A 24,455-nucleotide genomic window follows, 5' to 3' on the forward strand; every position below is an offset into this window, starting at 1 on the left:
TACAGGAGATCTGGACCACCTTGTAAACTGGTAATAAGATTAGATGAAATATATAGTGAAAGTGCAAGTCATGCTTGGGATTAATAATGAATTTAGATATCATTGGGACCCATCAGTTGAAGCAACAGAGAGAGAGGACCTTGGGGGGTATGGTTGAGCAGGCTGTCTATGAGCCAACTCGGATATGGCCATTTAAAAAGCAAATGCGGTTGTTTAGTGCATTAGGCGAGGTGTGCCAGCAAGGATAAGGAGGTGTTGTTTACTGTTTAGGCGCTGGTGAGACCCCCCTGGATATATGTGTGCAGTTCTGGTGTCCATGTTGTAAGAAGGTGAATTCCGGAAGCGTTCAGAGACGGCCTACTGGTGATCCGAGGAATGGATCTGCCTTTGATAGGAGACTCAAAGGCTTGGCTTGTTTAGCCTAGCCAAAAGCAGGCTGCGGGGGGATATGCTCTGCTCTATTAATATTCAGGGGTTAAACGTTAGGGGGGGGAGGAATATTTAGCTTTAGTACTTAGGGAGGCCACAGGACACAACATGGTGTCAGCATAATATGGGCGTTTATTACAAACCATGGATATTAGAGAAGTTTGACTTGATATAGAACGCCAACGGTTTAGCTACCATTAGGTACTCAATGGGGCTGAGCTGAAGGTTCTGGAACGCGCATTCCTTCCGAGGAAGTAGTGGTGGGTCCTACAATGAGTAGTAGTGGGGGCGACTCTATCTGGCTTTAAGCCTAAGCTGATACAGTCTAGGGTGTGGAGTTGATTCATGATGGATTATAGTTTAGATTTTGCAAAGCTCTTACTTGATTCTTGGAGTTCCTCAGCAGATAGCTGATATCTGCGACTCAATTGTTGGTGAGGGAATGTTGGATGGATGGATCTGAGGCTTACTGCAGAGAATTCTTTCCTGGAGGGGGCTGCTGGCTCGTGAGTCTTGCCCCACATTGATCGCGTGTTAGGGCTCACCATTTTGGGATCGGTGAGGATTTTCTTCATGCCAGGGCGAGGATTGGCAGGGGCCCCTGGGTGTTTTCCGCTTCTCCTCTGCCAGCCAGCGTGGGGCATGGGTCGCTTGCTGGTGGATTCTCTGCAGCTTGAGGTCTTCAAACCACAATTTTGAGGACTTCAGTAACTCAGTCATGGGTTAGGGGTTGTTATAAAAGTGGATGGGTAGGGTTCTGTGGCCTGCTTTGTGCAGGAGGTCTGACTAGATGATCATATTGGTCCCTTCTGACCTACGAGTCTATGAGTCTGAGTCTATGAGTCCCTTTTGAAAAACTGCCAACTGTCCTCAGTTTTTTCTCCTCAGTCTTGATTCCCATGGGACCTTACCTGTCAGCTCTCTGAGCTTACCAAAATCAGCCTTCCTGAAATCCATTGTCTCTATTTTGCTGTACTCCCTTCTACCCTTCCTTAGTATTGTGAACTCTGATTTCATGATCACTTTCACCTAAGCTGCCTTCCACTTTCAAATTCTCAGCGAGTTCCTCCCTCTTTGTTAAAATCAAATCTAGAACACCTTCCCCCTTAGTAACTTTTTCAACCCTCTGAAATAAAAAGTTGTCTGCAATGCAGTCCAAGAACTTATTGGATAGTCTGTGCCTTGCTGTATTGTTTTTCCATAAATATATCTGGATAGTTGAAGTCCATCACCACCACCAAATCTTGGGCTTTGGATGATTTTGTTAGTAGATTGAAAAAAAAGCCTCTTCCACCTGGTTAGGTGGCCTGTAGTAGACTCCTAGCATGACAGCACCCTTGTTTTTTTACCCCTTTTAGCCTATCCCAGAGACTCTCAACACTTCCGTCTCCTATGTCAATCTCCACCTCAGTCCAAGTGCTCACATTTTTAATGATAAGGCAACACCTCCTCCCTTTTCCCCTGTCTGTCCTTCCTGAGCAAGCTGTACCCATCCATACCAACATTCCAATCATATGTATTATTCCACCAAGTTTCAGTGATGCCAACAATGTCATAGTTGTATTTATTTATTAGCACTTTCAGTTCTTGCTACTTATTACCCATACTTCTTGCATTTGTATATAGGCATCTAAGATACTGGTTTGATCTTGCCTCCCGGTTTTGCGCTGACCCTCCTTTCTCTTCACCATTATAGCCCACGCTCCCTCCTATTTCCGACCCATCTCCCAGGTCTCCATGTTCTCCACTTATCTGTGGGCTTTGCTCACCTGTCCCTGTTGAACCTAGTTTAAAGCCCTCCTCACTAGGTTAGCCAGTTTGTGTCCAAATAGGGTCTTTCCCCTCCTCGAAAGGTGAACGCCATCTCTGCCTAGCAGTCCTTCCTGTAATAGCATCCCGTGGTTGAAGAAGCCAAAGCCCTCCTGACAACACCATCTTCGCAGGCAGGCATTCACCTCCATGATGCACCTGTCTCTGCGTGGGCCTCTACCTTTGACAGGAAGGATGGAAGAGAATACTCCCTGTGCTCCAGACTCCTTCACCCGTACTCCCAGAGCCCTGTAGTCACTCTTAATCCACTCAGTGTCACACCTCGTAGTATCATTTTTGCCCACATGGATGAGTAGTATGGGGTAGAAGTCAGAGGGCTGGATAATCCTCGACAGTGCCTCCGTAAGGTCTCGGATATGGGCCCCCGGCAGGCAGCATACCTCTCAAGAATTGTTTCCTGTTCACAGTGGTGGCAGCAGACCTCTCAGCCTTAGGGGTATGACGCTTCTCCCTCTGCTCTAGGGGGTCATTCCTTCTCTCCTGTATCAAGAAGAGCATAATGGTTTCCTATTACCATGGCAGGAGGGTTTGGAGCAGGAGTGGAGCACTGCCTGCTGCCAGAAGTAACCAGTTGTCAGTGTCCACCCTGAGCCATTTCCTCCTCCACCAGTAGTGTGTCAGCAGTCCTGTGTACTGGGACAACTACCTCAGTTGTCTCCACATGGACACCGTAGAGGAATTTCTCATGGATTCGGATGCTTCTCAACCTAGCCACCTCCTCTTGTAGCTCTCCCACCTGCTGCCTAAGAGATTCCACCAGCAGGCACCTTTCACATTGAATGGTCCCCCTAGCCTGGGTATCAGTAAGTGGGAATTACAAGTCATAGTCCCTGCAAACCACACCAGGATCTGAGTAGAAGCATCCATGCTCAGGTGCTCTGTCTGGCTACAGGCGCAGGTGGAGGAGACAGAAGCAGTGCTGGCACAGGTGTTGCAGGTCGTCTTAACCATCGTAGGCCTCCCTCTGTCAAACTCCTCTGTCTGCAGCTCCCTGTCTGCAGCCCCCTGTCCGCTTCGCTCCCCTGGTCACTGCTTCTGGCTTTTAAAGCGTGCTTGCCTAGGTCAGTCCTACCCCCTCGTGAGTCTCACTGGGGAAGGCAGGGTTGACCTTGGTCAAGAGAATGAGCCCATACCACAGCACGCCAACTTGTTTCTTGTGTGGGCAGCTAGGAACCCAAAAGAATGCTCCCTTATAGAGTAAGAATATGCTGAGGTATGGACAGCAGAGAATAGCATAGAAGTAAGGACTCTCAAAAAATAATGGATCAGGAGGACAAAAGTGCAAGGTCTGTTGGACTCAGGATGTGGCCAGACCTTGGTACAGATTCCCTTAGTCTCTCCTGGGGTTTGTTTTACCCCAACCATTTTCCTCCAGTGCATAAATGGTGATGTGACTGCCTACTCCAGAAGACTATGGGTTGGCATATGGATATCCTCCCGGTGGCTATATCCTCAAAGCTGGTCTGCCCTGTCACCACTGGCTGGGATTGGCGGTACTTTCGGGAAATTATCTACAAGCTAGAAAAACCAGAGACTGCAACCACTGACCCAGTCTCTACACATGGGGTTGGTTCTGGACTGTTAGGACTAGCTGAGTTAAGAGAACCAGAGGATCTCTGTGAAGGGAGTTTAAAGCCCATTGCACACCCATCCAGGATGCAGACAGGCAGTAGCCAGTGAATGACTGTTGCCAGAATTGGAAGTCCAGACTCATGATGCAGATTTAGTCTGTAAACAGGGGTGGGGAGGGGAATCCTACACTGAGTAGGGCTTACGATCAGATTCCTGCAGTGAACAATCAAATTTTGATGTTCGAGGCAGTGGTCCCATTTCATAATCTGTGAAGTATGCCTCTGGCAAGTTGAATGTGATAGATTGAGGAGGTAAAGACTCAGTTATTGATATCTCCGTTATACAGCCGGGCACTCCTACAGCTAGCTCATTACATCCTATTTGAAGGGCACTTTGGACAGGGTTTTCTCCCAGTCTCTGTATTGACTCATTCCTGCTGGCCCAGTGACCACCATCAGCTTAGAGAATACTGAGCCTCTTGTCCATAGTACCAGTTAACTACCCCAAAGAGCATCCCAAAGGCCCCTTTGATCTCATTCCTCTTGATCAAAACTCCCTTAAGGCAAATCAAGACTAATATTGTAGACCTCCTAGAGAAAAGTGTGGTGGGATATGAACACTTGCTTGTGGTCCTGGCCATCCCCCTACTACACTACACAGAGGCAACAGCAGTTGCCATGGAACTTTGAGCAAGGATCTCTTTCTCTCCCCCCCACCCCCCCCCACCATCCACCCACCAAAAAAAAAACAAACAAAAAAACCCAAAAAACCTGACCAATCAAGGGACCAACTTTACATCTCAGTTAATGCAGGAGTTATTCTCTCTGTTGAAGATCAAGTCTCCAAAGACTTATGTCTACCATCCACAAACAGATGGATTAGTTGAGAGATTCAACAAAACCCTTAAAGTGATGCTAAAAACAATTTCTATCCTCTAATCCCAAGCATTAGGACCAATTACTTCCTCCCTTCTTGTTTGTCAGAAGGGAGGTACCGCAAGGTTCCACTGCATTCTCTCCTTTTGATCTGTTTATACGGTGACAGCCTCAAGGAATATTAAACCTTCTATATGAGGACTGGGATCGCCATGGCCAGATGATATCCATATGGCCCAGTATGTTCTCCATGTTAGGGAGTGCCTTGAGTCTGGGAGTTTTTGCTTATGAAAACCTGGCAGGGGGAGGGAGAGGGAGAGGGGAGCTTGCAAGAACAAACATAACCAGGTTGCATGCCTGCTGACCTTCCAATCTGAGTAATGAGTACTTTTGCTATTCCCTAGCATGGAATCCATAGTGCTAGCCAGATGGCAAGTGCCTTTTGAAGTGTTTTTTTCAGTTGGCCTTGTGGACTACAAGGTCTGCCTGCCTGGCAGGAGGGAAAAAAAGTATTTCCCATGTGAACCTGCAGAAGCCTTGGAAAACCAGAGAAGGGATGTTTAATGCTTCTCACCTACCAGAACCCAAAGTAAGGTTTTAAGCACCCATTCACCAAGAACCTGCACAAGTACAAATGGGTGCGAGTCTCCTAAACAAAGCACCTAGGTTTTACATCTCGATAAGGCCTTGTGCAATGTATTCTCCACTGCACCCAGATGGAATTGACTAATACACCACTGTATCAAGACAATATATCCTGTGCCACAAGTGAATGAGCTGTTGCAACATTTTGGAGCTCCCAAATACCTCACTACAGTAGCTTTTACAAAAGGCAGATCCTCCTCGCTGCTGAATCACAAGAAAAAACTGCCTTCTTGATACCCTTCAGTCTTCCGCTTTCTGACAGTGCTTTTTGGCTTGCATGGAGCAGCTGCAACATTTAACGGACAAGGTTCTCAGACCTCATCAGCAGTATGCCATTGCATATTTGGACAATACATATAGCAACAACTGAGACGATCATGTGCAGCAAGTACGAGCTGTTTTTCAGTTGCTGGCTGTGGGGGGAGGGCTCACGGCAATCAAGAAGTTTTAGTTACCTGAGTTATGAGGAAGGAAGCCAACCTGAGCCACTGATTATCATAGTGCAGGTATTGTCAGCATGTCCCATTCTCTAAACAAAGGAAGAGGTAAGAGGCTTTTCTTGAACAAGCTGGGTGATTTGTCTCTGACTTTTACCTCTATTGGGAGGCCCCTCTGATGGACCTAATAAAAGGTGGTAGTCCAAAGAGAGTGCACCAGAAGGACAACTGTTAAAAGACTTTTAACACCCTGAAAAAACTGTTGTTCTAAGAGCCAATCCTCTTCGCTCCTTATTTTTCAAAGGAGTTCATTTTACAGTCGACTCCTCAGGTTTAGGCCTGTTACAGGAGAGAGCAGCTAAAATACTTGTTGCCTGTAGCCTCTGGAGGGATGGAGAGACCACCTTTTCTTTTTATTTTATTTTTAAAGGAGGCTCAGCCTGGGCCCCTCCGGCACTCAGGAGATTAGGAACCCAGCCCCCTTTGCAGAGATTTTTTGCCTTTTGAAAAAACAGTCAGGTGAGCCCAGACTGTCTTGTGACTTGCAGGATTATTTTGTTTTACCTCTTTCATTTTGTACTACTATTATGCCCAGAAGCAGGGGGAGGGAGAGCTTCCTCCTTGAGACTTACAGCCAGAGGGTTGCACCGCACACTCCAAACTGGTATTGCAGCAGTGTCTACCGGCAGTGAAGGATGTCTGGGATGGGAGAGAGATGCTTCCTCATCCCAAAGGGATGTCCTAACAATCTATGGCATATGCATTAAAATGGTGGCCTGAATGTACCCCCAACCCTGGACTTCTTTTTTCCTCCCACCCCTGCCCGAGAGTCTAATAGGTCTGAGACATAGCAGCCTGTGGAGAATTTCAGCTCAAATAAATTGAAGAAAGTTATGCATAACTGCAAAAGATATTCTGAAAGTTAAACTGAACTATAGTGATAATCTGCAGAAAGAAAGCTGCTCTATGGGTGTCATTACAGGTTGAATAAGAATATCTGGTTTTATGATGTACGCAGATATTCTCTGTGAATTACAATTAAAAGGTTAAACCCAGTTTCATTTATGCTGTAACTAGGATTTCAATTGTCTTCGCAGTTGATAAGTAATTCATTAACCCACAATATTACTAGGTCCTAGTATTCATTCAAATGTTAAACATGGTGCTTGATATACTTTGGCTCATTTGTGGCATAATAATGATGGGGATCTATTGGGCTCTTCTATTGTCCAATTTATTTTGTGCTAGCTCTGAGTTTGATTTACTGCATTCAGGTCTCTTAAAACATTATTTTGAAAGAACAAAATCCTTTTTTGATTTAAATTACGTATTTAATTATCTTGTTAACTGTCACAGTAATCTTGCTGGATCAAAGACTACATTTAGCACTTGTGACAATACCTTAAGGCAGGGGCTTTCAAGTTGTGCTCTGCGAAGCACTTCTAGATGGTCTTGTGAGCTGAGTCTGTCACAGCAGTTAAAGCAGGTACAGTTGAAGCAAGAAGTGGTCCTATTGTTCTTGGAAGTTTCAGTTACTAAGGTCTTGGCTACACTGGCACTTTACAATTCTGCAATTTTCTCTCTCAGGGGTGTGAAAAAACACACCCCTGAGTGCAGCAAGTTACAGTGCTGCAAAGCGCCAGTGTAAACACTGCCCCAGCGCTGGGAGCGTGGCTCCCAGAGCTGTAAGCTAATCCCCACGAGGAGGTGGAGTACCTGCAGTGCTGGGCTCTCCCAGCGCTGGCGCTGCGACCACACTTGCACTTCAAAGTGCTGCCGCAGTAATGCTCCCGCGGCAGTGCTGTATGGCTGCAAGTGTAGCCATACCCTCAGGCCTTGTCTACGCTGGCACTTTACAGCGCTGCAACTTTTTTGCTCAGAGCTGAGCACTGTAAAGTGCCAGTGTAGACAGTGCACCAGTGCTGGGAGCCGCGCTCCCAGTGCTGATAGCTACTTCCCTCGTGGAGATGTGTTTTTTTTTTTTTTTTTTTTTTTTTTTCCCAGCACTGGGAAAGCTCAGTGTTTTAACATTTCTAGTGAAGACATGCCCTCACTTGTCTGTTCAAGCAGTGCTCCTGTGTGCCTGTGCTTATTTGGGTTAATGGACAGATATTAAAATTCTGATGATAAGCAAAACTTCCTGTCTGAGTATATTAAAAATACCTAGATATGAATATCTGGACAGATGGAACCACACTGTCAAGTGACCCAAAACAGAGGAATTGCCATATTGAATCGGATCAGATCAGTGATACATCTCGTCCAATTCCTGTCCCACCAGTGGTTAGGACCAGCTGCTTTTGAGGAATCAAATGCCTGGAACGACCTGTGCACAGAAGAAGTTTCTGCCTAATAAATCATAGAATCCTAGAATATCACGGTTGGAAGGGACCTCAGGAGGTCATCTAGTCCAATCCCCTGCTCAAATTGTGATCCTATGATTTTCCTTTAGAAACCACAAATCTGCCTTAAATCAATTTTTTTAAAAGTTAGCACAACTTCTGAGCATCTTCTGCATATAATGGAAATTTGTTATTTATATGATACATCTCTACCCCCATATAACGCTGTCCTCGGGAGCCAAAAAATCGTACCGTATTATATGTGAAACCACGTTATAGTGATCTTGCTTTGATCTGCTGGAGTGTGCCGTCCCGCCCCCCCAGATGATAAACCACTAGTAGATTTGGGCCAAATAATCTAGTTGTGTAAATTGGCATCGCTCCGTTGAAATCAGAGCTATGCCAGTTTACACTAGCAGAAAATAGGGTCTTCTGTCTTCCAGTTTCTCTCTCACTGGTTTGCAGTTCATTTAAACATTCCAGACTTCTTCTTCTGTTGTACTTCTTGTTTTGCAAATCTGAAGTTTTTGCAGAACTATCCATTAATGCTGAATGATTAAATAAAACAAAGCAATGATATTCATCATCCAAGACCACTGTTTTTGTGTGTTTTTTTCATTTTTTCATTTTTAAGGAAGAATGTGGTGCCCAGTGTAGCAGGGAATTGCTCAATGAGGTGGGGAGCTTTTTTGTTTCATTGTTAAAAGATGTGCCCACTGGAAATGAATCACTCTGGCATAGTGAGTTACAGCCACTATTTTTTGTCAATTTATTTCATTTTAAGGTGAAGATCTTATGATTTACAGATTGCTTTTTCCTAACTCACCTGAAACAACTATTTGCAGGTAGCTAAAAATTAAACGGCACACCATGGATTATGCATTTTCCCTTCAAGTTCTCTGTTCTGTAATAGGTGTAGAGCATACAAGTAGTAAAGCTAAGTTTATAGGCAAAAGAATGTATAGCTGGAAAATAAACACATTTATAACTTTTTTATTTTGGTTTAAGAGAAGTTAAACTGAGTTGTAGGCAAAACTGTAGTTAGCTTAACACTATCAAATTACATTGCAGTTGACAGAGTTGTTACTAGCTCTTGATGATGGTTATTGTGAATTAAAAGTATTGACAAACTCTTGTGTAAGGTGGTTATCTTCTAATGTTCAATTTTTGGGGGATTAACACAGTGTTATTTTACAGATGGCAGAAGATTTTTATGATTCCACTATGGAATAAAATAGCAAATTATTGGAATAAGGCATTCCTAACAATAATCGTTCTACTGATTGTTTTGTTTCTTGGTAAGTAGTAAATCTTTCTTCTTGTGTGTTGAAAATTGTTTAAAGGGTACACGGGGGGTCCATGGGCAATAAATAAACAGGAAGAGTACAGACTTAATGTGACTAGAAACATTTTTGATATTCTTTAAATTTCAGTTTAAACACTTTTTTGGAGGGGGGGCATTTAAACTTTTGTGTGCAGACTTAGTAACACATACACAATAATCAGTATTGTGATAATGCAAGAGAATAAATGAAACTTCAGCCTGACTCCTTTTTGGTGCCATCCCACCAGAAATTACAAGCCAAGTATGATTAAGATAAGTAAGTAATTGGATGGTAGATTTCTAAGGAACACTTAAGTGCTGGTAGGAAGATGCTTCAGTAGGTGGCACTCTTTCTGTGGGTTGACATTGAAATAATGTCCCAGAGCGATGGGAAAAGGCAGTGTTCTGTTGGAGGTGTTTTTTTCTTAGATGAGGCATAAAACTGAGGTGCTGGCCACAGCTGGTTTTGAGGGGGAAAAGAACACTGGAACCTTAGAATAGCATCAGAGTCTAGTGAAATTTGAGCTTGAATAACATCTGCCTGGCTAAATGCATTTGACTTCTGTCGCAAATTACTGTGCGTGGTTTCTGTGTGCTGATGAACACACTATGTACTGTCTTTAGTGATGGAAGTGATTCTTTTGCATGAGAAGGAGAGGCGATAAGTTAGTAAAATGCTTTGAGATGGAAAATGTAATGTACTTCTAAATGACTTTAAACAAAGTGAAATTGACTAGATTTACTGTCTATGTAGAATGAAAGAAATGCAAGAAGTAAACTTCATATACATTTGGTTCATAAATATCAAAAAGCAAACTAGACTGGGAAATGTTTTTTAATAAACATTATTTATATTTTAGATGTCTGTACTTGCATTACTACAAGTTAAAGTGCCCGTTCTAGAAGACTTCCAGAAACCTTAGCTAGATATTATGGAGAAAGTCACTACAATAGAAAAAATAGAAAACAAAATAGAAAAGTAGTGGATTTTTATTTTCCTCCCCGAGCTCCAACTGGAAAGATTGACCAAAATTCACTCGCAAACTTTTTTTATTAAAGGAAGGCATATTTGAGCTGTAATTAAATATAGGGTATCTTTGTGAAACCATAATATAGCTGTCTTAAGGCAAGGCCTGAACATTCCCATGGCATAAAAGGATGGAAATTTGTTTGATCTTTTCAGTTTGAATACATTCAGTATGAAGTTTAACTCCAGAACTTCATACAAGTTATGTGCATGTAGAAAAAGAAGGTGGTTATACGTAGTGACATGCAGTTGCTTTGCTCTAAGGTGGAATGCAGCAGCAGATTAATAACACAGTATTGATACTTCAAAGCTTTTAGGACAGGAAGTGAAAGGTACCTTTACCTGGAAGTTATATTTTAGGTAACCAGAATTTGATGCTTGGAATCTGTCTGGGAAACTAGGATTAATACCTTAGTCTTTCAAAAAGGTGGGTTTTATGATGACCCCAAGTTTTGTCTCCAAAAGATGGCAAATCCAGCAGCAAATCATCACATAACATGATGGGGGAACTGGTTCAATAATGGATTGGAGGGAAGAATGTGACTTGCCGAATTGCCAATATCATCCCCTACAATGTCTATGTGCTCCTGGGAGGTCTCCTATTCCAATATTAATTTAGCCCAACCTGGCTTAATGCTTATGTACGCTTGAAATGCCACATCGGCACAGCTGCAATGATTTACTTTAGACACTACCTCTGATGATGGGAGGGGTTCTCCTATCGGTATCAGTAATCTACCTTCCCTAGAGGAGTAGCTAGGTCAATGGAAGAAGTCCTGGCTACAAGGGGACTTAGATCAGCTTAACTAAATCACTCAGTGGTGTGTATTTTTCACAGCCCTGAGTGACAGAGCTGGGTTGATCTAATTGTCTAGTATAGAGCAGCTCTTAGTTTCAGATGCTGCTGATTTCAGCCAAGGCTGTTGTACACTTAGGAAAAAGTTTTTTTTGTAGGGAAAGATGGCAAAATGTACTTCTCCCATACTGTATTTAGACTACCATTTACAATAGCACAACTCATCTGAAAGGATTTTTTTTTATACATTAGTGAATGTGAATAAACTTCATTATGTTTGATTGAGGTTCCAGTAAATACTTTTGTCATAGTTAGTGTAAAGGAAATATAAACATTGCTTCTGTCTGATCAAATCTTACTTTGAACCATATATGCAACACCTAATTAACAAGAGAAATCCTTAGGGAATGGGAGGGAGATCTATTTTTCGTCTTCTCACTGCTAGCTGTGCAACTGGAATCTGGTCTGAGTTGAAGGTGTCAAAAGTCATTGCCATCTGATGGGTCTCTGATAGTGTTTGTAGAATGATTTTTTGCCTTGATCCAGTTCCTAATCAGTAGGTACATATGTCAAAAGACAACGTCATAGCTGGCACTATTGTATCTAGATGGAGGACAGTGATATAGCATGGTGACTGAACTACCTAATCACTCCAGAATGATTCCTTCAGATGGGTCAGGCAGATTTCAGGTGCCATTGAAGTTGATACTGCCACTGCAGTGATTTGCCTGTTCTGTTGACTGAGGAGACTGCATATATTTCTAGAGTTCTCAATCTTATATAGTAGCCTAATACACTATACCACATATGCACATTAAAAAACAAGACAAAAAAATTTTTGTTTTTGTTTTTCAGATGCTATTAGAGAAGTGAAGAAATACTCAACTGCACACGGGACTGAAAAGGCTGCGAATATCAACCCCAATGCCTATGATCATATTCAGATGAAACTGTTTAGGTCACAAAGAAACCTTTACATCTCAGGATTCTCCCTGTTTCTCTGGCTGTAAGTGTAAAATTTGCTATTCCAATTTGTGGACAGTGTCTCTAATACAGGCAGTAACAAGAAGATCAGAAAGCTGGATGGACAGATTTATAAGAAAGGGTTGAAAGAGCTAAATATGGATAGCTTGGCTAAGATAGTATAAATGCTAAAGGTGGAAAGGAATTGCTGAATGTAATATACACAGATATAACTAGAAAAGGAAAATTTGGTGTGACTGTTAGGAGAAACATCTCATTCAGGAGGTTATTTGGCAGCAGATGTTTCCATGGGGAAGTTGTAGGAGCCCAATCTTGAGACTTTAAATCTATACTAGATAAGATAATAGAAAATGTATTTTAGGGAACAAACTTGAACTTGCAGTGAGATGGGACTAGATAATCTAGTTTTTTCATCTGACTTCTATAACTGTTGATTTCCTTCTTGGAATTTGTCAGTTATGAGTAATTTTTTAACTGCAGATTTGCAGTAAATAAGTTACAGCTCCATTAAAATAATCCAAGTAGCCAGCATGTTGGTATCAAGAACCTAGGTTCTCAAGTCTAACTGGACTGTTTCACTGAAGCTCAGCAAGAGCATGGATCCTTAAGAGCAATATTCCCAGCCTCCGAGGCATATGCTTGGCTATTGAGCACTTTTTGAGAGATGGCTAACCACTATATCCTTTTCAGTGGGTTTAAGTGGTTATGCAGCTAATAACACAGATCAGTGTAAATTTCTAAGTGAATTTTTATGTTAACAATTGTTGTCAGTCCATTTATGTTAAGGAAAGATGGGCAGAGCCTACCTAGAATTAAAGACCCACCCACTCAATCAAGGGAGGGGGCCATAGGATGAAGGATCAACTAGTTCCATGGGACAAATAATGAAAAGAACAGGAGTGCGTGTCCTTGGTTTAAATCAAAGGCAACAGATGGGGACATTGAGTAGTGAACGCTAGTCAGTGCCCACTACTCAATAAAGCAGTCAAAGGAGTTGGCATATGCCACCAAGAGGAACTCTGGCCAAATACCTGAGACAAATAGGTACCAAAAGTAGGCATCACTGTTACAGAGAACCTCCTTTGTCAAGCTGCTGCTTCCTGGACTGATGTATGTCTCTTGGCCAGTGCCAGTAGGAGGTTGACTAAAAGGTCCTGTTACATCATGGGGTCACAGACTGAGAGTTGTTAAAGGAAAAGATGTGGAGAAAGGTGCAGCCAGAATCTCGGCAGGAGGTTGTGGAGGAGCCAGAAAAGAGGCTGCAACCTGGTGCTGCAGAAGTAGACATGCTCTAGGGTCTCGCTGGGGACAAATATTGGGTTCCATGAACTCTGCCAGCAGAGTGTCTGTGCTCACTGCTCTGTGGAGGAGCCCCAGATTATGTCCTCAGTGGACCATGGAACCAAGGTGGAATAAAAGTTGCTGCACTGGGAACCTCACCCTCTGCAGGGGGTAAAAGGTCTGACCACTTTGTATCGAGGTAAAACATGATAGAGAGGAAGTGGATAGTGTGGAGCATAAGCTGTTCTCGAGGCACTGTTCAGAGGTGGATTGCCTGTGTATCTTCCAACCTACTCAAGTGGTTCATGGAGGTAAGGGAGAGGCCCAGTTTTTGAGGTCTGAACAGTCCTGGGTTAACAATGGGCACGAAGAACCTTCTCACAGCACCCATTTGAGATAAGTAAGAGAGGCAAGGAGCAAAGCAGCCTTCACCTCCTGAAGCATCTGGGGGACACAAGGGGTGGACAGCTCCATGCATTGGGCAAGCACTGTTGGATCCACCAGTCTCACAGTTCAGGAAGTCTCAGATTCTGGTGACATTAGTCAAGCCAGTCCTCCAGCGCACCAGGGGAGCCATATTCACCTATGCATGAAGATGAGAGTTGTGCAGCAGGGGCTTGAGGAAGAGCTTGCCTCCCACACATCTCCACAGCAGCCACAATGCACTTCTTTGCAGAGCTTCCAGGTTCTGAAAAGGTCCTGTAAAAAAGACCAGTACCTCAGAGAGAACCTCCCCCAAGATGGTTATGAAAGCTTCCACAGTTGTTCCTAGACTGATAGCCCTATAGACTGAAATATTTTCTTTTGATTGAAAACACTTTATTCTAACCTGTAGAACAGATATAACCACAAGTCCCAATAGCACAATCTCATTACCCCGTCTTGCTTCTACCCTGCCCTAGAGGGACCACACCTAAGGATGAAAGAATGGTTAATTGTCCATGATTCAGTCCTTGGCCTCTGTACTAAGACTATCAAGAAGGGGCTAAACTTCATCTTTTTGGGCCCAACTTTGTCTTTTACATACATTTATTTCAGCTCATAAAGCTCTGTAGTTGCCTGTTTCATGATCTGGGGGCCTATTAGCTCATTTTTATATACTGTGATGGGGCAAGGCCAGATGGCTACAGTAAAGTACTGAGAAACAGGTATGTTAGCCCCAGGCTAAACAAATCCCTAGTACCCTGGTAACCAAATGGCAGTTGTTCCAGGTTAATCAAGGCACCTGGAGCCAATTAAGATCTTTCTAGAAGGCAGTAGAGATAGCTACTTTAATTAGAACACCTGCAGCCAATCAAGGCAGGCTAATCAGGGCACCTGGCTTTAAAAAGGAGCTCCACTCCAGTCAGACAGGGAGGAGCCAGAGGAGAAGGAGAGTGTGTGAGGAGCTGGGAGCAAGAAGGCAAGGAGCTGAGAATGAGAGCATGTACTGCTGGAGGACTAAGGAGGACAAGCGTTATCAGACACCAGGAGGAAAGTCCTGTGGTGAGGATAAAGAAGGTGTTTGGAGGAGGCCACGGGGAAGTAGCCCAGGGAGTTATAGCTGTCATGCAGCTGTTACAGGAGGCACTATAGACAGCTGCAATCCACAGGGCCCTGGGCTGGAACCTGGAGTAGAGGGCGGGTTCCTCCCAAACCTCCCAACTCCTGATCAGACACAGGAGGAGCTGACCCAGACTATGGGTTCCACAAGAAGGGAAGATCACTGAGGTGAACAAATCCGCCAATAAGCGCAGGACCCACCAAGGTAGAGGAGGAACTTTGTCACAATACACAATATAAACATGATAGAATACAATCTTATCTCTGCCACCTGAGTATGAATATGATATATAGTTAAAAAAAAAAAAAAAAAAAAAGTGAGCCTGTGATACAACAGACTCGTTCAACTAAACCTGTCCATCTCAAAGAGTGTGAGGGAGTGGGAAAAAATGAACTCTACTGCATGATAAGTGCATGTCTACGCGACCAACTTTAAGTTGACATCCAACTGCCACTTAAGTCAGAAGTGATATCCACACCATACTAGGTGGAGCATTCCTCACTAGCAGTGCTTGCATTGCTGCTGATTGCAGTGTACAGCATCTCCTCAATTAAAGTTGTCCCAGTTAATGTTGTTACGTTGCTGATCAGTTAGGGGACGTGCTCGTTTAAAGTTGTGTAATGTTCCCTTCTAATGTCATTTGGCAGCCGCCTGCTTTATCTACTGCTTTCAGGAAGAGCAACCTGTTGCAGCTAGCTGGTGGGGGCTTGGAACCAGGGTGGACAGCAGCCCCCTAATCAGCTCCCCGCTCCCCGAAGTTCCCTGTGCAGCAGCTGCCTAGTGGGCTAGCAATTGCAGCTGTTTCTCCCCTCATTGCCATGTGCTGCTTGTGCCCTCTGCCTTGGAGCTGCTCCCTGAGACTCCCGCTTGCCGTTTGGGGGGAGGGAAGAAAAGGGGGGCTAATGTCAGGGTGTCCTCCCCCTGCTCCTGCACTCCACTTAACCCATCTTCCATAGAGCAGGGGCGACGCACCAGGGCTCAGGACAGAGGGAACTTGCAGCAGCTGCGGTGTCAGCAAGCTGATCTAATTAAGAAGGCAGTGTACTTAAAAGGGAAATGTACATATCTCCCTCCTTTCCTGCTGCCTTGTAGAGTGAGAGAGTTAACCCTTGAGGGCTCAGCCAATTGCTAGTGCATCATTTAGCCATAAGGGAAATATCCCACCCTCTGACTCCTCCACTTCAACCAAGCTTCACAATCATCATCACTGTGTACAAGTATTAAATTGTTTGTTTAAAACTTAGTGTGTGTGTATAGATATATATGTGTATAAAATATAATATAAAAATATGTAAATGAGGGGGTTAGGTTTTTCGCCAGAGTGTATGTGTACGTACGTGTGCACACACACTCTCTCTCTCTCGTCCGGTGAGAAAAATTTCCCTGGAACCTAACCCCCTCATTTACATTAATTCTTATGGAGAAATTGGATTGGCTTTATTCTGCTTAGTCGCATTTTTCAGTAACAACTATGTTAAGTGAGGAGTTACTGTACCATGGGTAGCTATCCCACAGTGCAACTCACCACGGGTTTTTGGGAAGGGCTTTCAGTGCCTCATGGGATCAAAACATTTTCATGGGGGGACTGGGACGCTGGCTTCAAGGTCCCATGGTGCATCCCTGTGACGAACTGGGAATGTTCTTAATGTTTGCTCTGAATACTGTGTTGGTGCCTCAGTGTCCCCTATGCAGTTCTTAAATATCTAGGTGGTGGAATAAGGGTGTGTGATTGCTGCAGAGGAAGGGGCCAGTGCACCTAAATGCCTGGCACTCTGTCTCCTAGCAACTGATGGCCTGGGCCCCCCCTCTGCAAAGGTGCCAACTGAAGGTGTTGGAGACAAAGGGATCAGGTGACCTCCTGGCCCGGGAAAGGAGCTGAGCAGAGAGAGGCGGGGCTGGAGGGGGAGTGAGTCTGGAGCTTGCTGGGGACGAGGAGTGAAGTGCAGACCTAGGGGTCTGGCTCACTGACCCCCAGAATGGACCCGGCTGAGGGGTCCGGTTTGCTGTACCTACAAGCTCTGTTTTAGATCCTGTTCCTGTCATCGAATAAACCTCTGTTTTACTGGCTGGCTAAGAGTCACGTCCGACTGCGAAGTGGGGGTGCTGGACCCTGTGGCTTCTCCAGGAACCCGCCTGGGTGGACTCACTGTGGGAAGCGCACGGAGGGGCAGAGGATGCCGAATGCTCCAAGGAGACACCCAGGAGGTGAAGCTGTGTGAGCTTCTTGCGCTGAACAAGTCTGCTCCAAGGGAGAGGAGGCTCCCCAAAGTCCTGACTGGCTTTGTGGGGAGCTGTTCCAGAGCATTGCCCGGTGACTCCGTGACAATCCCCATTCCCCACATCTCAACTGAAACTGATAATATTTCATGCCTTTTTTCAAAATACTGGTATAGCTGCATGTGCGCCATCTCCTCAGAAGCATGGATCCCATTCAGCTGTGACTGTTGTGAGCATTACAAACACCACTCGACTTATCCTCCAGTATTTCCAGAGCTGAGAGAGGAACTGCTGCATGGAACATGGCAATGTCCTTCAAGCAGCCATGCTGGAAGCCATAGAATGAAACAATTCCCGATTGCTGCTGTCAGTTGTACAGCAGCTGAACACAATGGAGCGTCGTTTCTGACCAAGAAACAAGCACTGACTGGTGGGATCGCTTTGTTATGGGATGACGATCTGTGGCCTCAGAACTTTGGAAAGCAGCCTTGGGCATACAGGAGCTGTGTGCGGAGCCCTCCATAGCCCTGCAGCACAGCAACACTAAAATGAGATGTGCTCTGACAGTGAAAACACAAGTGGCAATCGCTGCATATAAGCTTACAATGCCAGACTTCTACTGGTCAGTGGGGAATCAATTTTGAATTGGTAAATCCATGGTGGGAACTGTTGTGATCCAAATATGCAGGGCCATTAATTGCATTTTTTTGCTAAGAGTAGAGTCCCTTGGCAGTATGCAAGACATATTGGATGGTTTTGCTTCATTGGAGCAGTAGGGATATGCATGCCATCTATCTTGGTACCAGACCACCTTGTCAAAGAGTACATAAACAGAAAGGGGTAATTTTTCTCCCTACTGCTGCTGAAGCCCTGAGCCCCGGCAGACATGCCCCTCGGGGCTGAAGCCCTGAGCCCCAGCAGACACCTACTGTGGGGATGAAAGTCCGAGATACCTTCCCTATTCGGCAGAAGCCAGAGGTAATGCATGGAGAGGGGCACATGGAGTCATGCTCCCCCGTCCCCCTCCCCCTCCAGATTTTTGCCAGGGCTTGCTGGACCCGCTTGGTCATGTGATGCCACCAGCCCCCTCTCTGCAGCTGCCGGAGCTAGCAAATGGGGAGCTGCATCTGTGGGGAGAAGCAGCAGCAAACAGCAGGGAGAGCCGTTTCATTTGCTGCTCTCTCCTCCCACGGAGCTAAAGCAGCGAACCCCTCCCAGCACCTCCCAGAAAAAGGCATAATGGGGGAATCGCGTGCTCTGTTGTTCGCAGTCTGAGCAATTGAAATGAAAATTGCCACTGTCTTCCTAGGTGACCTTAGCTGATGATACCCTACTGAAGGTAGTAGAGGTGGCAAGGGAACAGATGCTGCAATGATGCCAGGAGATTTAATATTGGAGTGGTGTGGAAAACTGTCCTGCTGTGGTGGAAAAAATAAGGCAGCCCTCCCCAGAAACCTTCTGCAACAGATTGCTGAGTACCTCCATGAAACTTTCCTGGAGATCTCTATGGAGGATTCCCAGGCCATCCCTCTGCACATAAACAGCTTTTTCCATGGGGTTCCCTCTGCCTCGCTGGTGCAGCCACTGGGAAGTAGATAGGCACTGTACCTCATCATTTAAAACAAATAAAGAATATTATACATAGAGTATAAGAATTTTTGACCCCAAAATATTAGTTGGAGTTGCATACTCACCAGAGATGTCTTCCCGAGCATCAAACTTGGCCACGATGCTGTTCTGTGACTGGCTGGATTGTTCTTGGGTTTCAAACAGCTCCTGGCTCTCTGCGAGAATGGATCCCCTGCTCACTCGTCTCCCATTCTCCTTTTCCTTATCCTAGTCCAAGACCTTCTCAATGTAGCCTGTGGTGGCCCGAGAGTCTGACTTCTCAGGGGTATCCACACTGCCCTTTGGAGTTGTAGTTGGGAATTGCATGTAGCTTGTTGTAGAAGCGGCATGTCTGTGCTGCAAAACCAGAATGACTGTTTGCCTCTCTTTTCTTCTGGTACACCTGCTGAAGCTCTAATTTTCATGCAGCACTGCTGCATGGCCGTAGTGTAGCCTTGTCCGCTATGCCACGTGCAATCTTTTCATCAGTGTCTACATTTCTACGGCTGGATCAGAGCTGTGCCTGTACAGACTGTTCTTCACACAGACCAATAAGATTCATCACCTCCTTTGTACTCCAGGTTGGAGCACGTTTGGGACATTGAATCGCCATGACCCACTTGGCTGGTGAGCTCTCCAGGCTGAAAAGACAGGAAATGGGAATTCAAAAGTTCTTGGTCCTTTAACAGGAGAGGTGGTGTTTCCTGTGTACTTGGTTGTTGAGCAACAAAGTTGAAAACGTTCACCAGAGCAATCACAGCAGAGTATTGTGGGATACCTCCTGGAGGCCAATAAAGTGGACGTAAGCAGGGCACTGTCTACGCTGCCTCTTAGGGTATGGCTACACTGGCACTTTACAGCGCTGCAACTTTCGCGCTTAGGGGTGTGAAAAAACACCCCCCGAGCGCTGCAAGATGCAGCGCTGTAAAGCCTCAGTGTAATCAGTGCGGCAGCGCTGGAAGCGCGGCTCCCAGCGCTGCACGCTACACCCATAGAGGATGTGGTTTACATGCAGCGCTGGGAGAGCTCTCTCCCAGTGCTGGCGCTCCGACCACACTCACACTTCAAAGCGCTGCCGTGGCAGCGCTTTGAAATTTCAAGTGTAGCCGTACCCTGAGTCGATCTAACAACATTAATTTAAGCACTACGCCTCCTGTGGAGATGGAGTAGTTAAGTCCAATGTAGCAGGCGAGTTACATCAGCAGAATGGACGTGGTAGTGTAGACACAAACTTCATTAGATCAACGTAAGCTGCCTTCAGTCGACCTAACTGTGTAGTGTAGACCAGGCCTAAAAGATTAACAGGTCTGTTAATGCTTCTTCCCAGAACAAGGATGAAGCAGCTACTTGGGTTTGTGAATCCAGGCAGCCATCTTACAAAAATAATTTTCGCTCACAGCTGCCTTGGGCTTTAACTGAACCAGTAACATATTGCCGAAAGACTCTAGTAATGTAAGAAGGGAAAGATGCATCAAAATGAAGTGGAAGTTTGTGTGTGTTCAGAATCAAGAAGATCTCTGAGAACCGGAATTACATCACTTGGACTCAAGTGTTCTCTTGAAGTATTGGAAGGAGGTGAAATTGATGTATGTTCCTGGTCAGAGTTATGGGGAGCTGTCATATTTGGATATCTTGGGAGTAGTAATCACTATAAAATGAAAACCTCTCAGACTTTGTCACACTTTTGTGTGTGTGTTTTGTATTAACACCAATAATAAAATACAAACAAATGTTTTAGATCCAAAATTATCAACAGAAGGCATAGGAAGTAATATGCAAAAATTACAAATACGTTTTAAAATGAAATTGAAAAGTGTTTTTATCCTTGCCTCCTACAAAGGTTTTTATACCATGTTTATTACCATAATATCTTAGCACCTGAATCTTGAGTTCATGGTTCTGTGTTTCTCCTATGACATTAAATAACAGCACAAGCACCTTCAACCCTATAAGCAATGGAGGTCCCTGCCCCACTTCTTAAATGTGTGTAATGTTATCCTTTGAACAGGTGACACTCAGAACTGGAATTCAGGTCCCGAAAGGTTTTTCACTTTTCAAGTTCTAATTTTAACTATTTGTCAGCATTAATCTTATGCACATGTCCTATTAATTTAAAATCCTAAAGTCTCTCAAATTTATTTATAGAAGTATTTTGTTCACCTTTACATCTAAAATAAATCTTTACAGAAAGCAAAGAATCCTATTAGAAAAAGTAATAATGCTTAAATTCTCACTGTTTCTTCCTCAGTGTACTGAGACGTACTGTCACCCTTATTACTCAGTTGGCAAAAGAGATGGGAATTCAGGTAGCTATGGAAATTCAAGTAGCAAATACTAACGAAGCTGCCAGAAAATACATGGAGGAGAATGAAAAGTTGCAACAGGTATCTTAATTGCCTTTCTAATTATCTTTTAAAAAGGAAATAATTACAGCAAAAACTGTATGAGTTGTAAGACCCAGTGGGTATGTCTACACTGCAATTAGACACCCATGGCTGGCCCATGCCAACTGACTCATGCTTGTGGGGATCAGCCCAAGGGGTTACAGTCCTAAAGCCCAGACTCCAGCCCGAGCCCTAAAATTTACACTGCAGTTAAATAGCCTCTTAGGGCTCCTCTTAGTTGTGGTGCTGCTTTTTGGGTGGGTTGACCTAATATGAAAACCATTCTTCTGCATAGTTCATCCCACTATCTATCCATCATTTGTGTGGCTCGGTGATATGATGCTAAAATGTTAACAAAGGTTCTTTGTCTCAAAAACTTTCCATCTCGGTCAGTGATGTGTTCTCTGTGTAAGTGCTCTCTCCTTAGTCTCCACAGGCTTGTCTAGTGGTTCAGAGCATGTTTGCCCCTCCCCTGGCTGTTAGTTAAATGTCTGGGAAGGGAAAGTGCTCCGTATTCCCTTGCAATACCAGCTCTTCCAACCTTGATACCAACAGGAGAGGGTGAGCTGCATAGATTTCAAGATTTCTACTCAGTTTACGGCAGCTGTTTGACCCTACCACCATGATTACCTCCTCATGCTTCTAGAACAGTGGTCCCCAAATTGTGGGGCATGCCCCTCAAGGGGGACACAGATGAATGTTTGGGGTGGGGGTGGGGGCACACAGTGGGGCCTGGGCCAGCCCCCACGCATACCAGGGAGGAATCACCATGCTTTAAGCCCCACTCTGCCTTCAAGCGCAGTTCCGCCCGGAGACCATCTCTGCCCTCATTCCCTCTCCATCCCCAGGACAGCTCCATCTCAAGCCCCAGCTCCTATCCTATCTCCAGTTCTGCTACCAACTCTGCCTTCAGCCCAAGTTCTGCTGCTGAGGAAGCCTTAGCTGTGCTTGTAATGGAAGGGGGCATGGACAGATTCCCTTACAGTTGTACCCCCCCTTACCAGTAAGAGTTTGCACACCACTGTTCTAGAACAGCATGCAAGGGGTGATATGCAGGAACTATGAGTTTCATCCTCTATGATTTTAATTTTTAAAAAATCTAATTACTGTGATACTATAGGATATCATAGGTTCAACAGAATTAGAATGCATGGAAGGCCTCCAAGGAACAATGAAAGGCTATAGGAAATGGTGTAGGTGATTCAGTAGATGGCATTATTTCCTGTCAGTATTGAGCTAGTGGTAGAGGGACTATTATGTTGATGGAAGTGCCATGCTTCACAAAAATAGAGAACTGAGGTCCTGACCACTTGTGATCATGAAAAGAGTATTTGGACCTTTTACTGGTAGCAGAACCTCTATTCTTATTCTGACCAAATTCCAATGTAGACAATTACATTCTCTCTACTTAAATTTCTTCTGCAGTTGAATTTGACTAAATTTGTATAGGTTTTTTACTGGATTTTGTTTTTTATATTTTTTGTTAAACAACACTATGCACTGTGTGTTACACAAATGTATAATATCGCCCCAGAGGTTGGTTGTGTATTTTAGTAGTGGCTGATGTGATGATCTCTCTAGTTCGCAGTCTTTGCTAGCACTGAGGCATTTTTGAAACACACATGTTTGTATAGCACTCTCATGCACGCTGTTGATGTGGCACATGATAAAACACGCTTAACGTGGGTCAGCCAAAGTCATCGTAGCCAGGTTATGTCCTGTTCTGTTCAGTCGATGCCAGTGCCAGCAGTGTCCAGATGAATGAAACAAGACAGACTGCAATGACTCAATGATCCATTACTCTGATCGCCCATTTCTAGTATTCTGGGCTAAAGAGGCTAGGGTCACTATCCCTGACCCATCGTGGCTTATAATGCTGATGGTCTATCCCCATGAACCTATAACTTAAACCCTGTTCTTAGTCGACCTTCACAACATCCGCTGGCAAGGAGTCATGTAGGTTTGACTGTGTTATGTTGAAAAAAATTTCCTTTTGTTTGTTTTAAATCTGCTGCCTATTAATTTCATTCGGTGACCCCTAGTTCTTGTGTTATGAGAAGGAGTAAATAGCACTTCCTTATTTACTTTCTCCATACCAGTCATGATTTTATAGACCTCTGTCATATTCCCCTTTAGTCATCTCTTTTACAAGCTGAAAAGTCTGAGTCTTCTTAATCTCTACTTATATGGTAGCCATTCCATACTCCCAATAATTTTTGATGCCTTTTTCTGAACCTTTTCCAATTCCAATATTTTTTTTTTTTTTTTTTTTGAGGTGGGGTGACCACATCTCTATGCTGTCTTCAAGATGTGGGCGTATCATGGATTTATATAGAGGCAATATGATATTTTCTATTTATTATCTATTCCTTTCTTAACGATTCCCAACATTGTGTTAACTTTTTTGACTACTGCTGCATATTGAGTGGATGTTTTTAGAAAACTATCCACGATGACTCCACGATCTCTCGAGTGGTAACAGCTAATTTAGACCCCATCATTTTTTATGTATAGTTGGGATTACGTTTTCCAATGTGCATTACTTAGCATTTATCAACATTGAATTTCATTTGCCAATTTATTGCCTAGTTACCCAGTATTGTGAGATTCTTTTGTCAGTCTTCGCAGTCTGCTTTGGATTTAACTATCTTGAGTAGTTTTGTATCGTCTCCAAATTTTATCACTTAACTGTTTACCCCTTTTTCCAGATCATTTATGAATATGTTGAATAGGACTGGTTCCAGTACAAACCCCTGGGGGACTCCACTGCTTACTTCTCTCCATTCTGAAAACTGACCATTTATTCTTACCGTTTGTTTCCCATCTTTTAACCAGTTACCAGTCGATGAGAGGACCTTCCCTCTTATCCCATGATAGCTTACTTTGCTTAAGAGCCTTTGGTGAAGGACCTTGTCAAAGGCTTTCTGAAAATCTAAATACACTATATTCACTGGATCCCCCTTGTCCACATGCTTGTTGACCCCCTCAAAAAATTCTAGTAGATTGGTGTGGCATGATCTCTCTTTACAAAAACCATGTGGACTTTTTCCCAACAAATTCTGTTCATCTATGTGTCTGACAATTTTGTTCTTTACTATAGTTTCAACCAATTTGCCTGGTACTGAAGTCAGGCTTACTGGCCTGTAATTGCCGGGATCGCG

At 44.2% G+C, this 24,455-nt stretch overlaps 1 protein-coding gene across 1 annotated transcript in view; it reads left to right on the plus strand.

Annotated features, from left to right (window-relative positions):
• LOC116838646 (B-cell receptor-associated protein 29-like) overlaps window positions 1–24,455 on the plus strand; it is a 65,739-nt gene that overhangs the window by 12,902 nt on the left and 28,382 nt on the right. Inside the window, exons 3-5 of the mRNA XM_075064922.1 lie at window positions 9,328–9,428; window positions 12,133–12,283; window positions 21,159–21,294. Of these exons, the coding sequence (XP_074921023.1) occupies window positions 9,328–9,428; window positions 12,133–12,283; window positions 21,159–21,294 (388 nt within the window). The remainder of the gene's footprint in view (window positions 1–9,327; window positions 9,429–12,132; window positions 12,284–21,158; window positions 21,295–24,455) is intronic.

The sequence above is a fragment of the Chelonoidis abingdonii genome, chromosome 1 (genome assembly GCF_003597395.2).
Source record: "Chelonoidis abingdonii isolate Lonesome George chromosome 1, CheloAbing_2.0, whole genome shotgun sequence".
NCBI lineage: Eukaryota > Metazoa > Chordata > Testudines > Testudinidae > Chelonoidis > Chelonoidis abingdonii.